A 27,909-nucleotide genomic window follows, 5' to 3' on the forward strand; every position below is an offset into this window, starting at 1 on the left:
TGTGTGTGTGTATATATGTATGTGTGTGCGCGCGCGCGTGCGCGTGCGTGTGTGTGTGCGTGTGCTTCTGTGTTTGTCTAAATCTGAGAGAACCAACTTTAGTTGATTCAAGTAATTTTACTTGGTTGGTAATTTAACTGCTAGTAGAAATAGCCCAGGCCGGTTAACTTATATTCATTGTCTGAACTTTATTCATCAACATCCAATCTACCTAAATACTTAACAAATTCAACAAATATTAATGGTTTTGAGGGAATAACAAAGTAAAATCAACCTCCTCACGTACCCCCAGTTGGGAAACTCTTGTGTACCACATCAAATATAATTTATCCATCCTTTAAAACAACATAGAATTAATGAATTAATTGTCTTGCATTCATATATAAGATAATATATATACTATATTTAATAACAACCCACTGGTTAACAAAATATACCAACAAGCAATCAAGTATAGGTTAAAATAAATTGCCTGTACAAAATATAAATATGCAATTTACATCATAATAGTTGAAGCTGGCCACAAAACATCTTCAACATTTGCTTGCTGCAGCGGGGCCTGACGTAACATGACATTCTTTAACAGACTTTGACAAACGGAGTGAAGTCCCTCGTGGTGGCTTCACTCTTAAATACCTCATCTCTCTAAAGCTGCAGCGCTCTCATTGGTCCAGCTCGCTGCTGTCCGCCCTGTGCGGCAGGTAGTGCTGCTGGCAGAACAGGCGGATGCGACCGCACGCCTCCACCATCAACGTCTCCGGTACCGTCACCACGATGCGGAAGAAGTTTGGATAATCAAATGCCTGAAACAGAATCAACGTGTTATCCTTATCGTGGTACTCTTCCTTATCTACTATAAAACCAGGGGTAGTTGGATGGATGGACAGACGGAGGAAGGGATGTATCTGGTTGAACGAATCGACGGCGGGAATAAGAAAGCAATATTTACAGTGGTGGGAAGACAGAAGACGGACTGCTCTGTCACCAGGCGCTCTGTGAACTCCACGTCGTTCTTCATCCCGGGGAAGTGGTCGATATCTATGCCCACCTGCAGGTCAATAGGCACACTTTAGACCGTGCTGACCGATCTAAGTCGCTTTGGATAAAAGCGTCTGCTAAATGCCCTGATTGCAATGGTAATTGTGCTGCATGCGCTGCATGTGTTTGCTTTTCTAGACACACAGTGTACCCACTGCCAAAAAGGGCAGGGTCCCAGCGTACTACCGACCATGATGTACATGGCTCCGGAGGGCATGATTGGGGTGAGGCCAGGGACGGTGGACAGCTCCTTGAAGCAGATCTCCGCGTTGGCCTGCATGAGGATGGAGGAGGAGGAGGAGGAGGAGGGCATCGTCAAAATAATCACATCTTTTGTTTCCAGTACACACACTCCAAATCCAGCCCAACTAGTTCAACATAGGTCACTCATATGACCTAAAGTACTTAGGTTAGAAGGCTGCTGGTGAGCAGAGGGTCTGCCCGTCACACACACACACACACACACACACACACACATAGACCAATAAGACCCTCAACAGAAGAATGTAGAGCGTTGTAGAACATGAATTCCTACATATTAGTATATTATTATTTATTTTGTTTTATTTTTCATCATTAGTACATCATGTAGGGGGATGAATGCCTTCTCTCTGCTGATCTGTACCCATTTCTAACAATCCTAACAAACAAGACTCCTCTTGATATGAACTGTCTATGCTTAAGTTGATGCACACAGTCCTTCTCAGCGGCGAGGGTCGCGCTGGTTGTGGTGGTGGTGGAGGTGGTGGTGGTGGTGGTGCTGGTGGTGGTGCTGGTTGTGGTGGTGCTGGTGCTGGTTGTGGTGGTGGTGGTGGTGGTTGTGTTGGTGGTGGTGGTTGTGTTGGTGGTGGTGGGGATGTACCTTGAGGAAGCTCGTGGTGCTGTCATAGAAGTGCTGCGGCGTGTTTTGTAGGATGCTCTCTAGCGCCCCCTGGACTAGAGTGCAAGCTCCCAGGATCACCTGGGTCAGCTTCACCAGGCCCTTTCTGATCTGGGAACGAGATCACCTCATGAAATCCATGTGAATGAGAAGCTAGGGGTTCACCCCTTCACCTTTTCAATAGCATTCATTGGCCAACATATGACCACAAATTTTCTATTGGTAAAATCCCGCCATCTGCTGTTACAATTGACCTCTTTGAATCCTTTAAGTGTAATCTTAATAATGAATTTAACATAATACAAGATTGAGAGTGAGACTAAAGCAGTCAGCGTACTTCATGACAAACTGTAATGAGGTGATTGCAGACCAGAGCCTATGGAGGATGAACGAACGCACCTCTGAGCCGAAGACGTCTCTACGGTCGTGGATAAGGACCCAACCCATCCTCCAGCCGGGCACAAGCCAGCGCTTGGCCAGACCGCCACAGGACAGGATGGGCACGTCACTGCTCAGCGTCGCCAGGGAGGTGTATGTGCATCCTGGGAAAACCTGGGCAGGAGCGGTCAAGCAAGAAGGTAGAGATGGGATTATGTGGCAGCTCAGAGTGGCACACTGGGCTGTAGGAAACATTTCAGTACACCACAACTTGGAGGTTAGATATGGTGGTCTCATTCTTCCTATCTGTTATTTTAACATGTAGGCAGCCCTGTTATGGTTCTAACTTTGTTTTCGACGTCAAACTTTGTTTTATTTTTATCTTTATGATATTAATAATGTTTTGTGTTCCTAGAACCAATAATACAAGGACTAAAAGGCTGTAGTCTACGTATGCATTAATTCAACCATGTGCAACAGAGAACCAGCAGAGAAAAATAGAAAGAGAAATGTGGAAGTGAGTGTGATGATGGCCCAGCCTAGCGGTAGCGAGAGCTAGCAGAGCTTTGACACGGTTGCTGGCCCACTGAATATGCTTTCTGGCTTTCATTAAAACCAGAGCTAAGAATCTCCAGACATAGGGATCCGCCCCAGTTCTGATTGGCTCTGCACCGTCCTGGCTAACAGAGGACTAGGGAGAGGGGGAAGTAACAAGACCCTCCTCGTATTGGGTCTGAGTGGGTTCTCCCAGAGGAGCCAGTCCGCACACTAGTGGGCCCCTGAAGTCTCCCCACCCCCAAAGATGATCAATCATCTTCTAAGCTGAGGGCCTGGCCATTCCTCCATCACTCTATATTTCTACTTTTCCTCTATAAGGATACCCCACAAGCCCCTCCCTCTTTTGGTCCAAAACACAACATTAATTGCAAACACCTGGGACCAAAAGAGTGCAAAGTCATCATGGTCGGACCCCGTTGGACAGGCAAGGGGAGCTAGTGGTTGGGCAAACAAACTCAACAACCCCGAAAGAGCATTCCACTCACTCTCACAAAGAGCTCCAAGTGATGGGAGTCGACATATGTTGAGAAAATTGTTACCACATTCATGGTTCAAATATGTTATATAATGTTTTTTTCTTGCCATTAAATCCGCAAACAGCCAACACAAATGAAATCATGCATTGTACAGAGCCCAAAACAGACCCCTTTACAGCAGAAGAAAACACAAAATAGATGAGCTATCCCCTCTTTCTTCAGTGGGTAAATGCATGGATGCATATGTGTGAATGTATTCATGGTCATTTCCACCACCGAGTCAAGTTGTTTTGAATGTTGTCTTACCATGTCTCCGTATATTTCGTCAGCCAGGATCGGTAGGCAGTGTTTTGAAGCCACTGGGAGCAAAATACATCAGAAATGAGGTCAGGTTAAAACAGTGATATGCAGCCAACCATAACAACAACAATCCATCAGTCACAATCCAACAGCAGTGTTCAGGTCAACATGCTTCTGATGCTCGGAAGGCTGATTTATAGTTCCCGTGCGTGGACTGTGCGGGCCGGCGTGAACAAGAAATGATGTCATCGCAGCCCTCTTCACAATAACTAGGCATAGGAACCGTGCACGGGGGCCATGATTCGGCCATTACCAGGTGCTGGCTCACCTGGTATAAACTGGGTTCAAGAAGGGGTCAATCTGATCCATTCGACATTATGGGCATCATCATCATCATTATCATTATCATTCATTATTAATGAGCTTACCTTTTAGGATGCCCTCCAGGTGCTCCTTGCTGAAGACAGAGCCGCAGGGGTTGGAGGGGTTGGTGAGGACCAGACAGGTGGTTTGTTCATCCACAAGACTCTCCAGGTGCTCCAAGTCCACTTCCCATGCCCTCTCCGGCTGCAAAGGCAGCAAGGCATGCCCACCAAGGCATTACATTTGTTTTTTATTTGATGATAATAATCGTCATAGTAATCATGAAGGAGACACCCGATTCGGGCATTCAGGGATCAGCTCCGGGTTAGGCATAGATACCTTTGGGTAGGCCGCTAGCATTGGGGATTAAACCACGAATCCTTCCGCACCCCTCCTGCCTCTATTCTGCCAAGAGTATGTCTTACCCTAGACTGTGGATTAATATCGACTATTCTTTGCTTTCGATTCATATTTGTTTTCGACCAATCATGTTGCTGGATGCAAAGATTTGTACAAAAACTCTGCCAGCAGTAGTAAACTGTGAAAAAGTATCAATAAAGGTTTCAAATCACCAACGCCTCTAGAAATATGCTTCCCCTTTGGAAAGCCTCATCCTCTCGCTCAAATGATTTTCCTCTGTTAGAATATCTCCAAAACAAAACTGCAAACAAGTCATAACTCTGCCCATTGTCATTTTAGTTTTCTGATTAAGGCTCTTTGCCTTCTCCCCCAGAAGTTCTGCCACAACATAGAAAGACAGAGATTAGTCCAACCCTAAATCTGGGTAGTTGGCAAAGCGTATAAAGGTGTGTACCTGTCACCCCCATAATGATAACGTTGTTCTCGGTTTATGTGCTATGTTTTAACATTTATTAGAACAACATCACAGTGGCTTGAGTGTTTGAGGTGCTTAACTTTATGGTGTAAGAACATCTGCCTAGGACAAGGTTTGTTGAGCAGCAGAGCTCGCTTACTTGTGCTGCAGGAACCCTGATTGTGTGATGTGTGTCTACAAAATCTGCTTCCCATTATCAGAGTAACTGGAAAGCTTATGACCACAAGGCAAGCCTGGTGAGTAGCTCAGCAATCCGAGCTCGGGTGGACTGGCTCTGTAACTACTGCACAGAACAGATCTGTGTGTGTGTGTGTGTGTGTGTGTGTGTGTGTGTGTGTGTGTGTGTGTGTGTGTGTGTGTGTGTGTGTGTGTGTGTGTGTGTGTGTGTGTGTGTGTGTGTGTGTGTGTGTGTGTGTGTGTGTGTGTGTGTGTGTGACGGGCAGACCCTCTGCTCACCAGCAGGTTATACAGTTTCACTTGGACCCCGATGGACAGAGCGATGGTCTTGTAGAGGGAGAAGCCCGGACACGGGATCAGGATGTTGTCTCCCGGGTTACTCAGCACGCTGATGCACAGCTCAATGGCCTGGCTGCAGCCGCTGGTCAGCACCACATCCTGGGGGGCAAGGGGAGATGGGGGGGGTACGAACGGGTTGGATCTCAACATGATGATAATAAATGGGGGGAGACAAGTGGTAGAAACACATGAAGAATAGATACAGTCCAAGTTTGGACTTTATGTTTGTGTGTGTGTGTGTGTGTGTGTGTGTGTGTGTTTCTGTTTATTTTTATGTGTTTGTTTGTGTGTATGTGAATGCGCATGTGCATGTCTGGGAGTGTGTGTGAAAAGGTCATTTAATGTGAATATGTATGTATATTTGTGTGTGTATCTTTGCACGTGTGTGTGTGTGTGTGTGTGTGTGTGTGTGTGTGTGTGTGTGTGTGTGTGTGTGTGTGTGTGTGTGTGTGTGTGTGTGTGTGTGTGTGTGTGTGTGTGTGTGTGTGTGCTTTACATGTGGATGTGTGTGGATGTGTTTGCGTGTGTGTGTGGCTGCCTCTAGCAGATGACAATAAGACACAAGTATTAAGACGGTGGGCTACCTTGGCTTCTAACGGAGCTAGAGAGCTGTTGTAGAAGTTAGCCACTGCTTCTCGGCTCTTCTGGTAACCTGCGAATGTGTATGACAAGAGGATTGCAGTTATCCTGATCGGAGACACACTGAATTGTGTAGGAAACATGAGAGATGCAATAAGTGTTGTGGATAAAAACCCACACTTTAAGAATTTAACAAAATACGAGCGGTCGAGAAGGACAAGGTTTGAAAGATAGAGAAGACTTTAATATCACTTACACAGAAGTGATAACAAAACCTAAGTTGGTTTGCAAAGAACAGGGGGGGTGTGGCTTCCCCAACATGCACTGACCAATCACAGCACCCAAGCGGGCCCATCCCAGTTTCCCTTTAACTAATAATGTGCTTATCCTCTCTCTCTTAATTCTCAGTATCAGTGTAAAGAGGTTACATCTTAAACATTAGAGAGTAACAAAGTCACATCTTAAACATTACAGCAATATCATATGAATACATATGAATAATGATTAAAAGCAACTTGTCACCTTATTAATTAAACTGATTTAAAACAGACCTCAATAAACCACATGTACTTATGAGATGAGCCATGTATAATCAAAGAAAACAAATCCCAATCCCACTTGGGTTAACATAAAGACATCCATCAGAAGGTATAATAAACCACTTGGGATAGGGCCCAAGTTGTCTCTGCACATTTCCTCCCGTATAAGCATGTGACCCTCTAATCGGGGTTGATGAGCGTGTTCGCTATAGCTCTCAAATATCTAGGCTAGCAGAGGTAATAATAGAGTTGGGCCTCTCACAAATAAGACTTGCTCGGTCATAATTCGTTCACAATATTTTCTAGTAGACAATAATAAGCAATGACGAGTGCATGTCTGCGTGCGTGCGTGCGTTGGGGGTTAGGGTTTGTTTCCCTGGCACGAAAGGGGGAATAAATAACATTGTATCGGCCAAATTGTTATTTGAAACATCGGTATCGTCCCAGAATTTCACAATCGGTGCATGCCTAATTCCAACATTAAAATAAATGGAAAACTCACTCCTTACTCCCATTACGAATGATGCAGCAGTTCGCAAATATCCTGAACTGAAAGAGGAAGACTTGAGAGTCCAACCGGCCATGTTTAAAACAAGTACAAGGTCAACACAACTGCAGATGCTGTGCATCAGGGGCGTTGCTAGACCTAGAGTTTTACTGGGGCACAGGCCCCCAACTGCCAACATTTTTTTTTTTAACGTGTGCACAATATGAAATATATGGATACAGAAGGGTATGTACGAGCTTCAAAATTGTTGTCACTGTCATACTGTAGGCTATATTAAAGCACTGGTAAAGGTAAAGACGCAAAGATGGATTCATGAGTACCGTACAATTATATTTATTTAAACACATACACATCTCAAAGATTTACAAATAAGGTAACTGACAAATAAACAAAAAGTCTCTTTATGACCTTCACCTCTTTATCAGGAGAAGTCTACACATCTATATTTATTTAGAAGCTGTGTGGAAACAGCATAATTTTGCCAGAACGACATGTACTAAAAAGGCAAGAAACAAGGTTTAAAACTAATAGAATTTCTGACTTAAGGTGAGGTGGCTCATTGCCACCAATCAACCTGGAAAATGTTATAGAACCATCAAAGCTCTTAAATTAAACTAAATAAGGCCATACACTACTGCATAGAGCCTTTTTAAATGATAATTTTTTCACTATTAAGCTGTATCGCCGCGCCTTCATGGTGGCAAAGCGGTCAATAACGTGGCTTTGACTCACTTTGCATGGTTGCTCCTTTTCAATGGACAAAAGAGAAAGTTGGTGAAGCCTTCCTTGCCCCATGGTTGACCTAAGCCAGGTGTGGAGCCTTCTCGACACACTGAAAGATCGCTCACAACTACAACTGTTTACAGGAATTGTGAGTGCAATGATCTGAATTATCGTGTGTGTGTGTGTGTGTGTGTGTGTGCTATAAAACTACAGGCTACAGACGCTCAGTATTGAAAACTGGTGCTAATTATGTGGGCAACATTCTTTAACAGCAATCAAGTTGTCATTGTTTGTGTCAAACAAGTTGTGAATTTGTTGTAACGTTAAAAAAGGAGATGAGTTACTCTGGGCTTTTTCCAGCTCCCGTGGTTTCCAACGAAACATGATCAACAAAAAAACAAGGAATTGAAAGCTACTTACAATATGCCTAGGTTACATTAATTTCCCCTGATGGCAGCAATGTTCCACTTTCAGCTGGAATTCACGGTACATCAAAACCACGTGTCTTCTTTCGATTTCAGTTCCCTTTATTTATTCACACAGTTCAGCAGCGGCATTTATTCAGAATCAGAGCCCAAATGAAAGCTGCATTTAGGGCGACTATCACTACCCAGCAGAAAAATAGATGCACTATAAATGGTTTTGTATAGCAGTCACGAACATGAGCATAGTTGTGGAAATGCTGGTGTTAGAAAACATAGTTGACGGGAATTAAAGTGCTGCACATCGACTGTACAAATGTAGATTATTCATCACAAGAATTTTAATTCAGAAATCGAATAGGCTAATAAACTCTGAACTCTTCATTTAAGAAGGTTCTCACCAGTCATTTGTCGCCTGGTCGCAGTGTCGAGTTTTTTTTTTAAAGTAGTTCACTAGTCGTAGCGTGCAAATAAATTGCAGTGTCAGAATTCTGAGAATTTTGTCAGCATTCAGATTTCCCAGAATTCTCTTACACTGCAAATTAAAGCGCTACTACTAGCAAACTAGTTTCAGCGTGACTGGAGAAAACTTCCTTAAATTAACCTTTAATGCTAGATTTGCATCAACGCTATTGTGTGAATTAGTATGGTTCTCTTTCATGGAAGCCGGAAGTGGGAGATTCCTTATTTTTTTTACCATTATTGTTTTATTAACAAATTTCTCCTACAGGGGATTGATAAAGTTCTATCTAGACTATTGAACAGAAAGAAACACTTGGTCATACTTTACACACTTTCAGAAGAGTCACGTGGACGAATCCGTAAATAACTGATTTTTTTCATTGGTTGTTGCGTTAAATCTTACCCAGATACAATAGGGCTATTTTCTGATTGGCTTTTATGTAGCCCCTTTCGTTTTTTGATTGGCTGGTAAGAGGCAGGCTCGACTGAAGACTCCCGAGGCAGCAGGAGATGCACTTGATGAATCCTGCCGATTCCATAGCGAGAGCGGCGCTTCTGCAGATGAATTCAATAATGATCAATGGAATTTTACTGGGGCACTGGAGACTTTTACTGGGGCACGTGCCCCAGTAAAAAGGGGCTGACGACGCCTCTGCTGTGCATGCTTTGAAAGAAATGCCCCCTGATGTCCGTGGCCTGTTTGATCAGGTAGAGACACTAGTGAGATTGTTGATGGTGGTGCCCATATCATCTGCTGAGGCAGAGCGCCGTTTTAGTGGGTTACGCAGATTGAAGAAGACATGGTTGCGATCAACCATGACGCAAAAAAGACTCAATGGCATTGTTTTGTGCCATATTCACCAAGAGAGGCTTGACAGACTGGACAGACAAAAAGTTGCCCAGTAGTATGTTCAGGGTAATGAAAGGTGGAGAGATGTCTTTGGGTCCTTCAGTGAGTCTGCTTAGACAGTAAATTTATTTGTTTTTTTGTTCATTTATGTAAATATGTTGTTGTTTACACTTCTGAGTGTATGCACAAATGTTTAAATAAAACATATTTTGCATAAGGCCTGAAGTTTCTGTGGGTGATTGGCATTCCAGACAAATAACAGTTTCATTATAGTGTTGATCAAGTAGGCCTTTGTTTAACAATGTTCACTGTTGTTTATCCATGATTTCAAATAAAAATTCTCCAATGGCTTTTTAGTGCAAACCATTGGCCCATAGGCTATTACGAAAGTTACTGCTTGAGCGCTAGTTAAAGCCCAGGTTACACAAAAATAACTTATTGAGTTGAAGTCATTTGCTGACAGATTTGTCCCCCCCAGTTCAAAAATCCCATCTGCGCCCCTGTCCAGAAGCCCTGAATTGAAATACCCACCTGCATGGGACATTAAAGGTTTGAACATATTTTTGTTCTAATTTCTTATTTTGTTTTCTAGTTATAAGCCATTTTCTCCAAAAACTCAAATAGTTTAATGTAAAACTGTAAGTAAGTCTATGGTCTCACCGATAGATGGCGCATAGCCATTGTACCGCGCCGACTCCACGGCATCTTTCAATGCCTTGAGGACGCAGGCGTCAGTAGGAAGGTTCCCAAATACAGTGGGGTCCCCTAACCAACGGATAAAACAAGAACACATCCCATTAAATAACATAGACCAATATAGATAGCAAGGAAATACATGTTAATATTTCCTTTGTCATTTGATTGTAGACTACTGCTGTCATTTGCCTAACTTTATATAGGCCATCATACAAAATAGGCGAATGTTGGGATGCATCAGAGACAGGTTAACAGCAGTTTGTATATTAGATAGCCTACAAAACGCAGGTTTTGTAGACTCTGCATGTGTTAAGTAAAGTTAATTGAATAACATGTCTCACCTATGGAAAGAGCGATCATGGCTTTCTCGGGATTAGGCGTGAGTTTCATACCATCCACAATGTCCCTAATAGGATTGCAAGTTTTGTTCGCCATCTCTGAGGGTCTGACGTCCCATCTCTGCCTGCGGCTCTTTACTTTGGCTGGATATTTGCCTTTATTTACACTGACCTGATGGAAGCCATTCCCTCTCGCTCCTTTGCCCGTCAGATCGGCCCCGTTAACAACAGTGCTATCAATCACTCCGTTCGCGTTCATCTGAACCACATACGATTTGCTTGTCATTCTGAAATTTTACTTTTTTTAAAGTCTGAAAGAAGAGATGAGAGAGAATTAAAGTAACATCGGGAGGAATGCATAATTGTTTGAAACTTTGCTTGATTATAGTAGGCTGCTAATAATAATAATAATAATAATAATAATAATAATAATAATGATCATTTAAAAAAGATTGTTTTTTCAATCATATTTATACTATATTATAATTATTATGTATTTTCCATTAGGCCTATCAATAAACAATCAAAGTATTTCGTTTGGTCATGCAACTTTAGATTGAAACCTATTATCTTACTCCACGAAACAAAATACTAATAAGCATACTAAGAATACAAATGCATATCTTATCCACTCTATTATTTTTAATAGGCAATTTGAAAGGATTACTCTCTTTGCATTCCCTTTGCAGAGGTGCTCATACAACCTGCATAAGTAGTTGCAACGGTTTTGTTAGGTAAAAAATTCTTACAGAGCTGAAGCATGATTTAAAGAACAAAGTTTGTTATAAGGAATTTAGGGGGGGGGAAGGAAAAATTGCAATACCTCAGAAAAAATCGCTAGTCCAATTGCGGGTATTTTTCCTGTAAGATATTCACAAAAAGAAGGGTAACTTTAACCAGGGTAACTTTCATTTAGCGGCTTTATAGGAAGACCCTGAGAATGGGTGTTGAACAGTGCCTACATTTTCATTGGTGGAAAGAATGGGTGTACAATACAACCCCGTTGCATCACTGCTGAACCTGAGACTGAACCGGTCCTCCCTTTGAAAATGTGGGCGGGTACGACTAACGGGTCGAACCTGTTCGAGCTGTGGTATTTTGGCATGTCATTATTTTCTACAACTTCATTCGTATTAAGTGATGGCCAATTAGAAATTAAATAATATGATTAAATGCACATTTACGCTGCCATGGCCAGAGCACTGTGTAAAGAAATGGGAAACTGTCATTTAACCAACAAGCTTCGAAGACACAAAAGAAAAATTGACTCTCTTCTATGTTAACCTCTGTTACTCTCTCTCCCATTGTGTGTCCTCTTTCATTAATATCTACGTGGGCTCATGCAGGATACCGCAACATCCACCAGAGTCCTTCAGAAACTCTCCTCTTCAGATGTTTGGCAGGGAGGTGAATGAAAATGAAAATGAAAATGTCGTCATCGAATAATGACATTGAATAACCCTAGAGCCGCCACCGCTAGCCAGTGAGGGTGTGGAGGAGTGGGGTAGTGTGGGAGAACCTGGGTAGGCTGAAGCATTCTTGATCAGCTGCAGGGGACCAATGGCACATGCAGCCAGACCGGGAGGGATTGAGTTGCACTAGTCTAGACGTGAGACGACAAAGGCCCAGACCAAAACCTGGCCTTCCGGTTGAGGACCTTTAATCTGCAGGAGCCGGAGGTCGCAGCCATATTGGCAGCACAGGACAGCTGGTCATTCAGTGTCAAGGCCAGGAACAGCCAGGTTCCTGGCCGTCCGAGTCACAGGCTGCACAGAGTTGCTAACATTGATGGAGAAGTCGTGGATGGGAGATGCCTTCCCTGGAAGGTACAGCATCTCAGGCTTGTCCAGATTCGACTGAGGGATGTCGGTCAGACACACAAAGATAAGTTGGTTCCAGATATGAAAAAGACGAAGGTCGAGTGTCATCTCCCTGGGGTAGGAAAAGCCATGTGAGTTTATGATAGGACTGTGACTTGGTGTACAGTGGCCTTCTCTTTAAAACCTGACGATAGACAACCCACCCTTAGTCCTTCCATAGTCCCGAGCTTTTCCATTCATTTTCTTTGATGCTTTAGCAAAAACACAGTGTATTTATCTAGAACACACAGTAATAACAAATAAGCCCCAGAATCAATACTCCCGTCGGTCTCACACTCTTGTAGCACGGTGTACACTGTGGCCCTCAACAGCCCCCACCAGTCTAATTCAACATCTGTGTTGCGCGTGAGGTCATTCTCAGGTTTTAGGTCCAAGTGAAAAACAAAAACAACGCATATTTCAGAAGCCATCTAGTAGGGCGGATTGTAACAACTCAATGCATCCCACCACCTTGGTGCTTTGTTGATAATAATATCAAGAGATATTATTTTGACGCCTCTTTATAGTTGAAGCATAATTAAGGAAGTATGATAATAATTCATTACGTAATCCTCAACATCATTATCGTTCTGTACGTTTTCTCTTAAAGAACACTTTACGAGGAATGGTAAGGGACTCTGCCATGGGAGGAAACACAGGATCAACTCTCGAAGAGGTTTTTCGATATTAGAAATTATGAGAAAGATTAAATTGATTGGAATGAAATACAATATTCTTCTGCATTTGTTTTGTTTAGAGATGTTAGCCCTTCTTATGCTGAGGTTTTACTTATTATTTCATTGGACCAGGCTTTTCTTCATACTATTAGGACAAAATATTATACTAAAAGTAGTCCTACACATTAAAAAGGGAAATCATTTTGTTTTGTACAATTGTATTTCTTGTTTTTCCCCCTTGTTGGAATGTACAGAAAACACCTATACAGATGAGAACAGAAAGCAACCCAAACTAACTGAATAAATAAATACAAATACATGTACCATGTAAACCAACCTTAGAACTTTGTACCACCCCCTCTCAAAACTTTGGGATGGTTTCTAAAAATCCTTAGTTTTTTTAAATGTAGCTATTAAACAATGTATCCATACACATAAGCGCCAAGCTAAATACCAAATAAAAAGTTCCCTACAATACATACTTCCTTCAATTCTTGGTAAAAGTTTAGAGCACACAAAATAATAAATGGCTGAAATCTATACGCATTATCCTGTATTTGGCTACAGCTAATCATACTCATAGCAACTTCCACACACACTGCGTTCATTCATGTCTTGGGGTAACATCACACATACATCAACACTTTTTTTTTTAAAACCCTAAATTCTCAGAAAGGTCTACAGGTTAGTGTCCTGCCTTCAACTTTTCTGCTCCTAATCGATTTGAGTCAACAAGCAAATCTATGCAAACAGGAGTGGGGGGGAATTTGACCGAATGGGTGAAATCCACCCCATCCACTGCACACTCACGCATACACACTGACACTGATTGGACTACTCACTCAATAATAAAACTTCTCCCTCAAATTTATATATATATATATATATATATATATATATATATATATATAAATAAGATAAACAACTCAAAAAGAGTTGGTTAAGGGTTAGGTCACCTTATGTTGGCATTGAGTAATTACATATCGGGTGACATATTAGGCACTTGTTTCTTCTTGTGACTCCTTGAGGGCATGTAATCCCGGTCCTCAGAAGCCCCAGAGTCACTGCATGAAGACTCATCACCGGAGTAGAGAAGGTTAGGATCGAAGTACAGAAACTTGACTCCTCCTTCTCCCTCCTCCTCCTCCTCCTCCTCCTCTTCCTCCTCCTCCTCCTCTTCCTCCTCCTCTTCCTCCTCCTCTTCCTCACCTCTACCTTCGTCGTGAGGATCACCCAAGGCCTGCTTCTCAACAAGCGGTGTCTCAGTGCTTGGAGGAGCTCTCCCCCCCTTCTCCCGGAGGTACCTGAGCGGGTGCAGCCTGGTGAGTCTCACATAAGGCTGTGGCAGGGACTGCGTCGGTGCCCGGGGGACCTGAGCTGAAGCGCTCGGGGGGGGTCCGTCACTCACCGTGGAGACAGCGGCGGCGAGCGCAGGTCTCGAGCCGGGGGGAAGTTCAGTGCATGGAGTCCCTCTTGCGGCGCAGGTCGAGGTCAGAGGCACGGAGTGCAGGTTGGAGCTCGGAGGCAGGGCCGAGACGTCAGAAGAGTCCTTGGACGAGGCTGGAGGAGCATGGTGAAGCGAGGCGGGGGTCTGTGTAGGAGATCCTGACAGGTGGCGCCCTCTTTCAGGAGCGGCCACGCATCTCGAAGGCCCTGGTGAGGGGGCCGCTGTGTGGCCAGGTGTTAGGCTGCGGGCAGAGGGCGAGTCGCTACCAGATACAGTTTGCTGGCAGTGTGCAGGCAGTGTCGAGGCGAGGGCCGGCTGGTATTGCTCTGACAGGGGGAGTGCAACGGCAGGGGCCAATTGTGGTTTAACCGCGTCTGGTGAAATGGAAGGGGCAAATTGTGATGGAGCCCCGTCTGGTGATAGGCCTACAGTCAGCCTGTGCTTCCCGCCTGAAGAGTACGATGGAGCCTCAGGTTTTGGTGGGCTGGAAGCAGCTGCTTCATGGCTTGCCGAACATTCAGGGACGGGGGTGCAAGGGGTTGTAGATGGGGCCATGTGATGGGAGGTGTTTGTGGCCCCTGCTCTGGCGGACCCTGGGCGGACCCCGGGGGGGCAGAGCGGCTGTACAGACCGTGTGGGGCAGGGGTTATGCATGGACAGGGTCGGACCGGGCCCCTGGGCGGTTGCCGGAGAGAGGCAGGGGGTCTGACGGTTGGGGGGCTTTTGGATCAGGTCGCATGGGATGAGGTCGGAGGGGGTGAGGTCCTGAGACGAAGAGGAGGAAGAGGAAGGGAAGAGCAGAGGGGAGGGAGGCACGTCTCTTTGTGCCTGCCGCTCTTTGGAGCACTCAGACAGGATGCTCCTCACCCATCGCTTGTGTTTGGTGCAGAAATGTGGCAAAGAGGAGGAAGATGAGGAAGAGGAGGACACGCGTTCAGAGTCATCGCTTCTCTGGCTGAGCTGCACATCCTCGTGGTCCCCCCCTTCAGCTTCCTCACCTCTTTGGGGACCACCTTCCTCCGCCGGCTGATCCGTGGGGAGGGCCGGTCCCCTCTCATCGCGCCCACCATCAGCCTTCATCACTGCCTCTCCGTCCCCAGCTTCCCTCGCCAACCCCTCTTTTGGTTGGGGACATCCGACCTCACCGTCTCCCACACCGCCACTGCTCTCCTGCTGCTCCATAGGAAACAGAAGAGGGCTGTCCTGGGAAAGGTGTCGGCACAATGCGTCTTCCCGGGCCATTACGGGAGCTTTGGCCGTCTCCGATCTTGGAGGAGCGCCGAAAGAGATGTGGTTCACGGCAGGCTCTGGGAGAGCAACAGGGTCCACTGCTGGTTTCGAGGAGAATTTCAGAGGACAACAGCTTTTGTCACCTTAATTAATGCAGGAGGAAAACAATTAGTACCAATTGGGGATTAATAATAGGGCCTGAAACAATGTGCAATGAGAAATTGCTGTGGCAAAATCAGCCCATACGCAAATGTGATCATGAATTAAAGGATCAAATGAAACCATCAATACAGATCCAATTAATACTTTTCCATCTTTTAAACAATATAATGGTTTTTTAAAGATTAAAAAATAATTACTATCAAGTAATTAAAAACACAATATTCCACATGGAATGATAACGTAGTATTGATGAACCATAACTAGTCTCACCCCATTGCAGTAGCATCCTCAGGGAACTTGCGATGGCCGTGGAGCCTTGAGCTATAATCTCCAAAATTTCCTTGTGTTCATGGCTCACTTTATGCTCTTGCCGTAAGATCTGTTGGAAACCCATTCAAACCACACAGTAATCCCGATGTAAGGTAGATATATTTTATATGTACAGTATACTGTATAAATATATTCCCCGTTTAATTGTTTGCGCTCCTTGGGAGAGGAGCAGCCTGTAGTTATCTTGATCTCTTGTACATCCTCAACACACAGAAAAAAATTAACAGTGTTTAGATAAGAGTAGGAGCTCTCCTCTGTCTAAGAGGCAAGTATGTCTAAGCTTACAGTTGCTCAAAGGATGGTTCCATTGAGTTGGATCTTTTTTAGTAGATAAAATCCTATGACAGTTCTTAGATAATTATAACGAATCAACACTGATCCGGTTGTTTTCAACCACTGTTAAACATTGGGAATGGGAACAGTTTAACACACACCTGGTCAATATAGGTATCTCTTGGTAACATCATCTCCAATTCATGTACATAGTGCAGAAGTCTGTCCTCTACTTTCTGGGTATAATGTTCACCGTACTGCTCCTCCAGCTCATTCTGAAAGACAGTCAGCATTGGACACGTTTATGTGGTTCTTAAGTAATATTTTAATGGTACTAACTAAACACATCGTAAAATAACTTATACGTATCTTATTCCCACAGTAATTACATTTACATTTAGGGCATTTGGCAGACGGTTTTATCCAAAGCGACTTAAAAACGGTTCATACACACATCCTCAACCCGACGGCATCACCAAGCAACGCCAACCGTCAAATAAACTCTCTGTGTAGTGCTAGTTCATAACCAATCAAATGAAAGTCATTTTCAAACACAGAAAACATTTTAAGTAAAAAGTATTTTTACTTTTTTTTTTTTTCCACCATATGCCTGTCTGCAGTGCACCCCGGTGGGAGAAAAGGGAATCTGTTTTTTAAAAGAGAAGACGCTCAATATGCTATACTATGACCACCATGATAATGGGTTCTTCTGCCCATTTTTTTTTACTATTCTTCCAAGTTCCTCTATTAAATAAGTGTGCAAAGGAAAAAATATACCTTAATGTAATCCTCGAGTTTCATCTTGTCCAATGCAAGACTTTGAGCGAAGAGCCTGAAGTCCAGATGATTTTTTTGCATTAAAAATATCTCTTTATTGCTCTGAATATGAAACCAAAGGGGGGGGGGGGGGGGGGGGAGATAAGTTATTACATTGATAATAAAATAATATACGTTAACGGACAATGTACTGTACTAAATCATACAATGACCATGATTTGTCATTTGTAAATATGCCAAATTTAAATACTAGCTTCTCTGAAAACAGTGCTACAGCCTGTATTAATAATTGTTCTCCAATGACATTTCCATTCTGGGTAGGAACCTTTGTTTGTGTTTTCAGTGGTATTTAAAAGATGGAGATAACTTAGAGCCCAGAAGGATTTAAATTTGCAAACATGACATAAACTGCAAACGTATTAGCTGATCAACTCCCATTTTAGAACTTGCTGCTACAGGTCGTTGTTAAAGACAAATAATTGAGCTTGTCTAAAAATATGTATAAATGTATGCATGTACAAATATAACGTTCTTTGCTGGTCTTGCACAGATGTTCATTCATACCCTCAACATGCCAACCCACGTAAGCTGTGGGTTGGGGGCGGTTGGAGTCAACTCTCTCCAATTTTTTAAACGCAGGGTGTCAATGTTACATATTGTACCCTTACATAAATTGGTAAAGCCCTGCCTAACAAAACATTAATTAGAACCATAATACTTACACAGTGATCTTGGTATTGAGGTAGTTTGCTGGGAAAGAACTGGAGGATTTTAACAACGATAGGAACAATGCCTTGGCCTTGTTTAAGCATCCACATAATTACCTAGAATGAGAAGTAAATTAAATATAGAACAATAAAAGTTATGTATAACAGTAATACCATTCTTACACACCAATCTGATCAGGTAACCAACCTGAATTACATGACATGTCCCAAACACAACATATTTGCCTCTTAGTGCGGTACATCTGAACACAACATAACATAAAAACCACATACACACACACAACATACCAATGTCTTCAGTCCAAACATGATCTTCATGTGTTTGATGGCGACCACAAGTGTGGGTAGAAGTCTGTACGATGCCTCCAAAAAGGAAATCACCCTTTCATAACGTCCGACGTCCCTGTTCTTTATGATGGAGTATGCCTGGGCTGTAGCTACTCGTAGCCTCCATGGTTCTTTTAGGGAATAATATTGCTGTTTGGCTTCCATCCATAAAGAAGTGTCCACAACTTTACAAGAAAAAAAATACAAACAAATAGTGCAATCTGTAGTTGTTGATCGGTTCATTGGTAGCAAACATAGCCATACACAACTGCTGTGAAGTTTGTTTTAAGTTGGATATTCATTCACTCAAGATCCGATTTTACTGCTTCGATTATACTATTTTTAATAGTTATTCAGCACTCAAATCCAATAAAAAGAGGTGTGTCCTACTTGTTTGGCGGAGGTATAGTGTATTTGGTGTTGATTTTGAGCACACTGGATGAAATGGAGCGATTGACTATCTTTTACACTTCAACTATCAAAATAAGTGCTACATGAGACCAATTTAGTAACAAATCATGTTAAATTTCACTAAAAAGAGCGAGTAAGCACGAATGTATTCCAAATACAATTGGTTTTGTGTCATTCATAAGTGACTTATTGATGGTTACTATTAAGTTCCCTGTTGAGGGTAAAAAAAACCGTTGTAGCTGGAAAGTGTTGCTGAATGCAAATCCAAACGTACAAAGTCAACGTTACAAATAAATAAAATGTGTAAACAAGGGCAAACCTTCTTGTAAATCCTTCATCTTGTGAGTCCAGGCATACTCTAGTATCATTTCCTGCAGGTTTGGAGAAGTCATGTTTTCATCATCCATTCTTCTCTTCCATGTACGAAACACAAACTAATCCAGATCTGCTTGAGGAGGAGGGAAGGCTATGTGTTTGCATTCAGAATTAGGGCTTTTAAAGATTCATGAATTTTAGTAGTTTCGCCCATCACTACATACATACATGGCCATTTGCCTGGACATGTACCGGGGCAAGATTTGAACATGTTATTGAACAACCCTTGTTCGGTGTTGATCATTTCCGGTTACAGTCGAAAACGTTGCAAAATACTTCGGTGTCAACACAGCCTCGTATCAAAATAAAAGTCCCCGTTGTACTGCAGAATTTCGTTCAACGGAGTACAAATGTCTAGATATCTGTAGTATGTTGCGGTATTCCTTGAACACGAACCTGGAATCCATTATATAACATTTGGGTCGGAATTCTCCGTTTTGCTTATCGTGACAGCGCCAATAATGTTATAAGGAAACGGAAGTGTACTAAGCTATAACCTTGCACAGTACCTTGATTGGAATCGGACGGGAACGCGTGTTGTGCAGAATGAGATTATACCACTGGTATTATGCCGAAATCTAATCCTTTTTACATTTCTTAAAAAAACTTTTGTTAGCGCCGGTATCGCCGTGTCATAACTTGTATTTATTAGCTACCTCGAATAGGACTGAGCCATGAATAGGACAATAATAAGCCGGGTGCTGCGACTTTCCAACGGAACTTTAGGACTGTCTAATTCAAAGCCTTCCCTCCTCACAGGAGGTGCCACTGCCACATCCTCCGGCTATCAATTAAACCCCATCTTCTTCGCGCTAGCCTCTAAATGTTGTTATTCCAACAACGTCAGGGTGCGTTCATATCTCCAGTATATTAAACGCAAGATCCAGCCACCTACCTGTCCTCCCTATAATCACGTTTGCCAGGTTGGGGACCCCGTACTGCGTTCCCAAGCTGCGGATGTAGACCCAGCAACTATTTCTAGCCCCGAGGTACAAGGCGTCATCAAAACTATGGTAAAAGTGATGCGAAGGCTGGAATGTGTTGGACTGAGCGCGCCTCAGGTTGGGGTGCCTTTACGCATCGTGGCGCTGGAGTACCCCGTGAAGATGATGGAAGAGAGCTCACCTGCGTCCAGGGAGGCGCGGGGTCTCTCTGTCCAGCCCCTGAGGATCTTCGTCAACCCAACTCTGCGTGTGTTGGACGGACGGACGGTTCTCTTCCAGGAGGCCTGCGAGAGCATCTCGGGGTTCTCTGCCACGGTACCCCGCTACTTGTCTGTGGAAGTGTCAGGTAGGCCTATACCTGTGAGATCAACTCTGAAGCGAGGAATTGGGCAATACAGTGGACGATTTATTAAAAATGACAAAAACATTACCCAACTTAGTTATAAGCAATTGAGGAAATGTTGTTGTCCTAGTGTTGATACTATTTTACTCAAAACGACCCAAAGAATAATAATGCGAAGTTATTCAGTAGAAATGCCAACACACATTTTGCAATTTATTTTGTGCATTTGCGAAACATATGCCCCTACGCAGGTCTGAACGAGAAGGCTGAACCTGTCAGTTGGCAGGTGAGTGGCTGGCCGGCCCGAATCATCCAGCACGAGATGGATCACCTGGACGGCCTGCTTTACCTTGACCGCATGGATAGCAAGACCTTTATCAACATCAAGTGGCAGACGCACAACGAGTAGCACGAGAACATGGGCTGACTGCTCTATCCTTCTCCAAATAAACACACAATGAACATATCTGATAAGATCTGCTAAGCTAGGGACTGGGACCTGACCAAGGATCCCCAAGCTGTACCTAAGATCTAGTTATTGACATTTTATGTATGTGAAACGATCTGTCCAAATTTCTTCATAAATTAAGTCAACTTTTTTCAGTCATGACAAAAAAAATGAAATCAGATTAAGCACTATGTGACCATGTCCTGCCCAGGCATAGTATGGTGGTATCATACAGGGGACTGTATTGAACAAAAAAAAAAAGCGTTTCAAACATCAAATGTGATTTGACATGTGTTTGGGCAAATAGGCTGTGCGATTCACCTGGTGTGGTTCGGAAGCCATTGAAAATACAAATAAATGACAACAAAAAGGTTTTTCCCTTTTATCATGTATTTTATTACTGTCAAGTTTGCTGTCAACTAAAATGTTAATTGAAACGAGCAGGAGACAAGAATAATTAATGCAACATTATTTTGAGTTTGATAAATGTATGGACACCTAGAAAATGAAGTGCGTAAAATACAGAATGACGGTTTAAAACAGCACTCAAATAAAAAAAAGCCACTTGAAAAAATGCTGTCAATTACTTTGACTAGAAGGCAGATTGTTTCAGCTTGCCATTTTGACGTTACATTTCATGTTATGAATGAATGAGTGAATTTTGATTCCAATAAGGCACTGTGATTTGGCTGGAAGTGCCTTATATTGTGCAATAGTTTTCACAAATACTTATTTTCATCAGACCGACGACCGATTATCAAAAGTTTCTCCACAGGTGCATTGTACAGGGTTCCTGTACCAGCAATTGGTACAGTACTCCGTGCCGCAGTATCTACACAGCACTATAGGTTTTCGGGGGCACGCCATCCCACAAGGGCACACCTGAAGCGGCTTTGTTTTGTGGCCCTGCTCACAGGACAGCCACTCTCTGCAGGAATCAGAGTGGAAGACCTTGCAAGTGAAACAAACGTATTGCGGCTCCAGCGTCTGGTCACAGCAGCTGTGGAACGTGATTGGCTGAGGGGTTTTGACAATTGAATCTGTGGTATCGCACAAAAGCATGGACATGGCTGCTTCATCTTTGGCACGGCTCGGAGGCCTGCACCAGCCCGGCTCGTGGAGGCCTTGTGACGACGGTGGCCTGGTTTTACCGCTCTTCTCCTTGTTCTTGTAACTCCTGACTAGAATGTGTTGGCTGTTGCTGCACTTCTGCAGTGAGGAGCAGGTTAAGCTGTGCAGAGTGTTGCAGTCCAAGCAGATCTTCAAGTGAGAACTGCTCAATTGGACACAGACACAAACGTGCTCTGGCGAAGGGGGCGAAGAGTCTTCCGACTGTGGCAAACCAAACGCAGGCATCATTGCAATGGATGGCTGGACCTCACTTCTGTCAAAGTTATGACTCTGTGAGTCTTCATCAGGGGAAGCTACTTGTTTCGTAGCGGCTGATGCTGTTCGGGTGGCGCCCGACGGGATTTGCCTTGGGGGGGAGGTCTTGGAGAGTTGGCAGTTGAGAGTGGAGACGCAGAGGGGCTCTCTTGCCCTAGAGCCTGGGGCTGTGGCACCAGCGGCCGCCGTGGTTGTGCTTGAGGAGGAGGATGGGATAGAGAACCCGTTGCTTTGCGTCATGAGGACTGAAGTCGTTGCCGGGCCGCCGTGATTGGACACCCATGAAAGCGAACGGGGGCCACCATTGGCATCGTGGAAGCCAGCGGTCTCCCCCCGGACACTCTTTAACCCGCCGGCGGTGTACAGATCCAGCTCTAGCTCGCCACCTGCACCACATTCCTCCGACACTTCCTCCGTTAGGATTTGGTTGGTGTCCAGCATCTTCTTGGTGTTGTCTAAAGCCAACTGTAAAGGGTGAACCTGGACACTGTTTTATTATGTTTTTTAGACAACCGTCAACATAGTCTATTTAAATATGTATAGCAAGCACCCTTTGAAGATATTTCCCAGAGCGGTGACAAAGACATGCAATTAACAGTTAAAAACATGAGCAAAAGTATTCTCATTTTCAACAATACGCCTTTTCACTGCTTATAAAAAAAACAACAACAACACTATGTTGTTGTACTACCTTTCAGATTGATCAGCTAGTCCGACGGACTGACCTGTAGGCTGTGTCCTCTGCGCCGCTCCACCACCATGCCCAGCTCCCACTCCGCCTCACCCCCGTGGTTCCCTAATGCAGCCAGCAGGAGCTGACACTCACAGCGGGCCAGGAAGAACCCACAGGACAACTCGAGGAGTTGGCCGTGGGAGGGGACGCCGGAACGGCCCTGAAGAAGCTGATCTTGCTGTCCTATGCAGGTCTGGTATCCTAGCAACCCAAAAAGTTTTGCGATCTGCACCGTGGACAGCACTGGCTTGATGCAGTGTGTGAATATACCGGAGTACATCTGACAGAGAGAAGGCGAGTGAAACGAGTGAGAAATTGATACATCAAGGGGCTTAAAAAGTAGCAGGAAACACAGAAATACGTATTCATATTAACAAACCTTTACAACTTTGTACTCCTCTCTCCAGGGACTCAGATAGAGATTTAGAGCGGCTTGCTCCAGGACTTCAAAGGCCTTGGCCAGCCCTCTCAGCCCCCGTTTGCATGGACTTGCAGTGGATACTGGCAGAGCTGTTGTTGCCTTCAGAGACTCCTCCAACACCTTCAGTGGATCCAGTCCCAGTGAATGCATATCCTCAGCACCGGCGTTCTCCAGTATTGCCTCTGCATCCTTACGCAGGACCTCATCGTCGCATGTAAGGTTGGAGGCTCCCTTTTCTAAACGCTTCTCCAAACAATGATCATAATTCTTCACCAGGTCTTTGGTTATCTGGCAGAGGATGTTCATTGCTGTGATTCCGCCAATAAGGCATACACAAAAGAATCCCCTGTAAGAAAATAAATGGTGATGACACACGTATCGCTGAATTGCCCTTTACACTTCCTTTAAGTGCTCCGTCTAAAAAGCAAGTGGAGCTGCGAATTTAATATAGATTTATACGCCTTATATTCCAAAGGGGCGAAAATCGACGATATGTGGTTCCCTCCTATGAAATATGTAGCATATATTTCCTGAGTTTAAGTCATAAATCGTAAGAAAACGCAAACATGTTCGTGTAAGCGCCAAACTTGGGGATCGAAAACAAATCCAGGAAGACATATGACGCATAGCTAGCGAACCTGCTAACGCTAAGACAGAAGCACATTGGTCACTGCCAAAAAACGAAATTACCAACATAAAAAATTATCGACTTGAGGTTTTGCTCAAACGCATTTCGTTCGGTTGTTCGTATCATGGAGGTCAACGAGAGGGCTTACCGACTAGTAACGTTACGAGTTCGTAACACCCACGAATTGGACAGAAGGCTTTAGCTAGCATCAATAAGCAATGAACCATATTTTCATTCGAAATCGAAACCCTCTGCGGTAATCCATAATACAAAAATATATCATCTCACCCCAAAACTTTTCTTGTGCGATTATATAAGACATATACTAGAGCATTGTCAATGGTGTTAGTCCGTCGTATTCGACTGCGTGGATCCTGATATCAGGGAAAGTTCCGAAAAAAAGTAAACATTGTCACGTGACTGAACCCCGAATTTCCGGTACTTGTTCTTGATTAGACTTCAGGCACCTAGGACCTCTTACTGTTATCTGGACAAATGTAAGATGAGATGTGCAATGGCATGGTTTAATTATATGTGATCAAGATATGGTTGAATCCTTTTCTTTTTCAAGGAGTCATTGTATGAACGCAAATGTTTTATCCATCAGATGGCGTCCCATCCACTCCAACCTAATGGATGGACCGAAAACAAGCCTATAGGAACACCCCGAACTCATCACACACATTCATATTCAAGCGCGCACGCATTCACACATACTCACACATGCACAGTGCACACCCTCGCACACACATCCATTGTGGGGAGTAAAGACGGAGCGCCAATTAACAGTGAGGGAAACATTTAATTTTATCACCGGGCGTGGCTTTGCTAACATGGACCAAAGGGCGGAACTGCTGAAAACCAAATGGGTTTAAGGCACCTTAAGTAAGATTATGCCACAGTCAGTATTGACAACATCGGCGTATTAAGTCTGCAGTTCAACAGCCCTGTAGACCTACTCCCAGGATGTCAAACTCGGATCGAGTTGTTCTAGCTCTCGGGGGAGCAGGGACGGTGGGGTCAGGAATAGTTAAGGCATTGCTGGATAAAGGTAAGTGCTCTAAATGGGGAATTTACTGGATTATCTTGTTTGAGATGATTTATACTTTTTTTTAATTCGTTGTCTGCTTGTCACACAGGAAAAAGTTTTCGCACCTATTTTCCATTCAAACCGTACCCAACCAAACTGCTGGGTACGGTAAGGTGCATGTTTATGCACGTTCAATTATGAATTATGATAGGAAAAATCTGCAATGTAAAAGCTTTGTCATTTGTATTTCATTCATCATTTATACATTATTTTCTCACTCAGTTTGCGTCTTTGCGCCTGCCGAGAAATGTGTGCGCTCTCCAAAAAAAGCCTTTAGCCTACTGGAGAATGGGCAGGGGGCTGGTATATTCTACCAGAACAATGCCCCTTAGAGTTGAATCACATTCCCATTTTTACGGTGCCAATTTATTTAGGTGTACGTGACTGTGGACACGCTCTTCTCGAAAATTGGAAAAATAAGGATAATATAAAATATTAGACTCATTGCAATAACAAAGAAATGTTCCCTATTGGTACGACTACACGTTCAATAAACCATGTGATTTTTATTTGGCCAAAAAATATAGTAGCATTTCTTCATATTTGGGTTAGGGTTCCGTGGTGGTTAGCGGGGACCGTGGCAGGATGCTCCTGTAGAGGCTTTGGGTATACATTGTATGTCCGTAGCTGACACTAAAGATACCAGTACCAAGTTAACATCTACCATTCAGTCACGCTTATCCGACCGATGTCCTTGATAAACACAGATAAGCATAATGTAGTCTATAGGTGAATGATCTTTTTCATGAGAAAAGGATTACACCCTGGACAGATGATGCATGTGAGCTGCTGTGTGATTACTGATCTGGCACACTTACTAGTCATTATAACGTCAACGGCAAGTTGCTTGATGTTAATATTCAAGATAAGGGTTAGGGTTAGTTTGTAGTTAAAGTAGTTCGTTAAAGACGTGTGTGTGTGTGTGTGTGTGTGTGTGTGTGTGTGTGTGTGTGTGTGTGTGTGTGTGTGTGTGTGTGTGTGTGTGTGTGTGTGTGTGTGTGTGTGTGTGTGTGTGTGTGTGTGTCTGCGTAGGTTTCAAAGTAGCCGTGATCTCCAGGGACCACAGCCGACTTGAGAGGCTGAGGTCGTTTGTCTCGGCCAGTAGAAAGGATAACCTCACCACCATAGTTGGAGATGTGGGTATGTATGGCAGAGACTCCGACCCCTCCCTATCCATCTATCCATCTGAATACCCTGACGGTCTCTCCTCTTCTCTGGGTCGTAACCCCCTCTGTCTGCCCCCCAGGGACGGAGGAGGGAGTGGAGGCAGCCAAACAGTCCGTGCTGAAAGCTGTGGGGAAGGTGACAGACATCATCTCGTCACTGGGCTTTAGCTGGTGGCAGGGGGGTCCGCCACACACACAGTCCCTCAAAGATCTCCAATGGGTGAGAGTACACACCTGCAAACACACACACACACACACACACACACACACACACACACACACACACACACACACACACACACACACACAATTAAGTTATCCTGCCCCAACCCGGAAACAAATTGAAATGTGTTCAATTGATAAAGATGATTCAGCAACATCTATCTTTGAACGATCTTTCTCTACATTATTAGTTTTTCATTGGTTGTCAGTAAGTGGTGTGCGTGTGTGAACAGGAGTGTGTGTGTTTATGTTAAACCGAAAGCAGGATTTTAATTTGAACCTGGCTTGTTTGTTCGTTCTGCCGCTGTGTCTCCTCAGGTCATCGAGACGTTGCTGCTCAGCACCTTTGTGTCGTGGAAGGCCTTCTTCCCCTTAGTGAGGGACGACCCGAAATGTAGCTACACCTTCATCACAGGTGAGGATACGGGCCTTCGGTTACCCACGTGACACCGGTGGACCTACCTTAAAATAAATAAATTAAAATGGAAAAATACTCGACGTGGAGGACTATGTGTCATTCTAGCTGTAATGCTGTGCTGTCCCCTAGGGGGAGCTGGTGAGAAGGTGCTAATGCCAGGGACAGGCTTCCTGACCCTGGGAGCGGCCAGCACTTTGTCTTTCTGCCAGGTGCTACGAGAGGAGTACCCTGAAGTTGCCTGCAAACTTAACCAGGTATTGCTAACTCGCATGCATTCATACTGGAAGGTTCAATAAAGCATCTGTTTAAAGATATCTTTCCCCAAATTTGTAACGTAACATCACTTAGATTTTTCTATCTTATATTCTTTGTTCTTTTGACTAGTTATTAATTCCAAGAACAATTTGCATTTCACATTCTTTAACCCCTATAACCGTTGCATTAACATGCATGCATCTTGCATTAACATCGGGCCAGAGAACAAAGATCCTTTTTGTATCAACTCCTCAATCTATGATCCCCCACCCATCGTCTGGGCAGGTGAAGATCAACACGGGCGTGGCCCCTCCAGAGCGCATGGCCCCTGGCTTCCTGAACCACCTGGAGCTGGGTGAGGGCGTGGCCGTCCTGATGGAGAGATGCACCACTAGCCACTCGGTGTTCACCATCGGCTGCCCGGCTGACCTAAAGACTGTGCTGCTCGAGGGGGACTTCTAGATGAAGCTGCTCAGACACATAGATCCTCCCCCTGTGTGCCCCCTCTGTGTTGCCACGGACAGGGGTAGGGCAGGGTTTGCCCCACTTAAGAGCTCCCCCCCCAACACACAAGCACAGTTTTCCATCCACATTAATGTACGCATAAAAGCATGAATTCTATTTGTGTGCCTTTTTTCTTTTGCATTTCTCGTAAGAACAATGATCTCCTACCATTATCTCAAAGCGATTACACTGTGATGGCAGATAGGTTAAGCAAACTTGACAGGTAATAAGATCACACATTGCTTTTTTCTGTTATTGTCTGATATTAAACGCACATAAAGTTTTATCATCCAA

General features: G+C 44.0%; 5 protein-coding genes across 7 annotated transcripts; 2 read left to right on the forward strand and 3 right to left on the reverse strand.

The window, feature by feature from the left end:
• Positions 1–168: 168 nt before the first annotated feature.
• Positions 169–11,443, reverse strand: tat (tyrosine aminotransferase). 2 transcript variants are annotated; one of them, XM_060061068.1, is made up of 12 exons: positions 11,285–11,443; positions 10,465–10,772; positions 10,088–10,192; positions 5,929–5,996; positions 5,285–5,443; positions 4,059–4,197; positions 3,637–3,689; positions 2,318–2,470; positions 1,901–2,029; positions 1,229–1,312; positions 950–1,048; positions 169–803 (listed from the first exon to the last, which is right to left on the reverse strand). In XM_060061068.1, exons 2-12 carry the CDS (start codon positions 10,745–10,747, stop codon positions 663–665), a joined length of 1,413 nt encoding a protein of 470 aa, XP_059917051.1. In that variant the 5' UTR covers positions 10,748–10,772; positions 11,285–11,443; the 3' UTR covers positions 169–662. The 2 variants fall into 2 exon arrangements, with proteins under 2 accessions (XP_059917051.1, XP_059917052.1); XM_060061069.1 differs by having other exon boundaries at positions 10,465–10,770; positions 11,290–11,388.
• Positions 11,444–13,198: 1,755 nt separating this feature from the next.
• Positions 13,199–19,299, reverse strand: LOC132464591 (histone-lysine N-methyltransferase SETD1A). 2 transcript variants are annotated; one of them, XM_060061057.1, is made up of 7 exons: positions 19,002–19,299; positions 18,233–18,456; positions 17,939–18,040; positions 17,217–17,318; positions 16,601–16,714; positions 16,092–16,215; positions 13,199–15,772 (listed from the first exon to the last, which is right to left on the reverse strand). In XM_060061057.1, the coding sequence occupies exons 1-7, from the start codon at positions 19,087–19,089 to the stop codon at positions 13,974–13,976; spliced, it is 2,553 nt and encodes an 850-aa protein (XP_059917040.1). In that variant the 5' UTR covers positions 19,090–19,299; the 3' UTR covers positions 13,199–13,973. The 2 variants fall into 2 exon arrangements, with proteins under 2 accessions (XP_059917040.1, XP_059917039.1); XM_060061056.1 differs by having other exon boundaries at positions 13,199–15,817; positions 16,107–16,215; positions 19,002–19,294.
• Positions 19,300–19,387: 88 nt separating this feature from the next.
• Positions 19,388–21,177, forward strand: pdf (peptide deformylase, mitochondrial). Its single transcript, XM_060061088.1, has 2 exons — positions 19,388–20,347; positions 20,596–21,177. The coding sequence occupies exons 1-2, from the start codon at positions 19,732–19,734 to the stop codon at positions 20,751–20,753; spliced, it is 774 nt and encodes a 257-aa protein (XP_059917071.1). The 5' UTR covers positions 19,388–19,731; the 3' UTR covers positions 20,754–21,177.
• On the reverse strand, positions 21,165–23,638 carry spata2l (spermatogenesis associated 2-like). The gene is made up of 3 exons (XM_060061065.1): positions 23,291–23,638; positions 22,904–23,191; positions 21,165–22,643 (listed from the first exon to the last, which is right to left on the reverse strand). The coding sequence occupies exons 1-3, from the start codon at positions 23,636–23,638 to the stop codon at positions 21,531–21,533; spliced, it is 1,749 nt and encodes a 582-aa protein (XP_059917048.1). The 3' UTR covers positions 21,165–21,530.
• A 678-nt stretch (positions 23,639–24,316) lies between these two features.
• si:dkey-238o13.4 (uncharacterized protein LOC560780 homolog) lies at positions 24,317–27,732 on the forward strand. The gene is made up of 7 exons (XM_060061084.1): positions 24,317–24,457; positions 24,568–25,011; positions 26,083–26,190; positions 26,297–26,436; positions 26,757–26,853; positions 26,986–27,110; positions 27,397–27,732. Exons 2-7 carry the CDS (start codon positions 24,927–24,929, stop codon positions 27,571–27,573), a joined length of 732 nt encoding a protein of 243 aa, XP_059917067.1. The 5' UTR covers positions 24,317–24,457; positions 24,568–24,926; the 3' UTR covers positions 27,574–27,732.
• Positions 27,733–27,909: the final 177 nt, after the last annotated feature.

Source organism: Gadus macrocephalus, chromosome 9 (genome assembly GCF_031168955.1).
Source record: "Gadus macrocephalus chromosome 9, ASM3116895v1".
Lineage (NCBI taxonomy): Eukaryota > Metazoa > Chordata > Actinopteri > Gadiformes > Gadidae > Gadus > Gadus macrocephalus.

Bases quoted from the DNA above. Each gene is read 5' to 3' on its own strand.
- tat (XM_060061068.1), bottom strand. From the start codon at position 10,747: ATGACAAGCAAATCGTATGTGGTTCAGATGAACGCGAACGGAGTGATT. The intron at 5,444-5,928 runs GTAGCCCACCGT...CTTGCCCCCCAG, and splicing joins TAGCTCCGTTAGAAGCCAAG to GATGTGGTGCTGACCAGCGG. The intron at 1,313-1,900 runs GTACATCCCCAC...ATCCTCATGCAG, and splicing joins GCACCACGAGCTTCCTCAAG to GCCAACGCGGAGATCTGCTT.
- LOC132464591 (XM_060061056.1), bottom strand. From the start codon at position 19,089: ATGGATGATGAAAACATGACTTCTCCAAACCTGCAGGAAATGATACTA. The intron at 17,319-17,938 runs GTAAGTATTATG...TTTCATATTCAG, and splicing joins CTCAATACCAAGATCACTGT to AGCAATAAAGAGATATTTTT. The intron at 16,715-17,216 runs GTATATTTTTTC...ACTGTCTTTCAG, and splicing joins AACTCGAGGATTACATTAAG to AATGAGCTGGAGGAGCAGTA.
- pdf (XM_060061088.1), top strand. From the start codon at position 19,732: ATGAATAGGACAATAATAAGCCGGGTGCTGCGACTTTCCAACGGAACT. The intron at 20,348-20,595 runs GTAGGCCTATAC...GCCCCTACGCAG, and splicing joins CTTGTCTGTGGAAGTGTCAG to GTCTGAACGAGAAGGCTGAA.
- spata2l (XM_060061065.1), bottom strand. From the start codon at position 23,638: ATGAACATCCTCTGCCAGATAACCAAAGACCTGGTGAAGAATTATGAT. The intron at 23,192-23,290 runs GTTTGTTAATAT...TCTCTCTGTCAG, and splicing joins AGGAGTACAAAGTTGTAAAG to ATGTACTCCGGTATATTCAC. The intron at 22,644-22,903 runs GTCAGTCCGTCG...CACCCTTTACAG, and splicing joins GCAGAGGACACAGCCTACAG to TTGGCTTTAGACAACACCAA.
- si:dkey-238o13.4 (XM_060061084.1), top strand. From the start codon at position 24,927: ATGTCAAACTCGGATCGAGTTGTTCTAGCTCTCGGGGGAGCAGGGACG. The intron at 26,437-26,756 runs GTGAGAGTACAC...GTGTCTCCTCAG, and splicing joins CCCTCAAAGATCTCCAATGG to GTCATCGAGACGTTGCTGCT. The intron at 27,111-27,396 runs GTATTGCTAACT...TCGTCTGGGCAG, and splicing joins TTGCCTGCAAACTTAACCAG to GTGAAGATCAACACGGGCGT.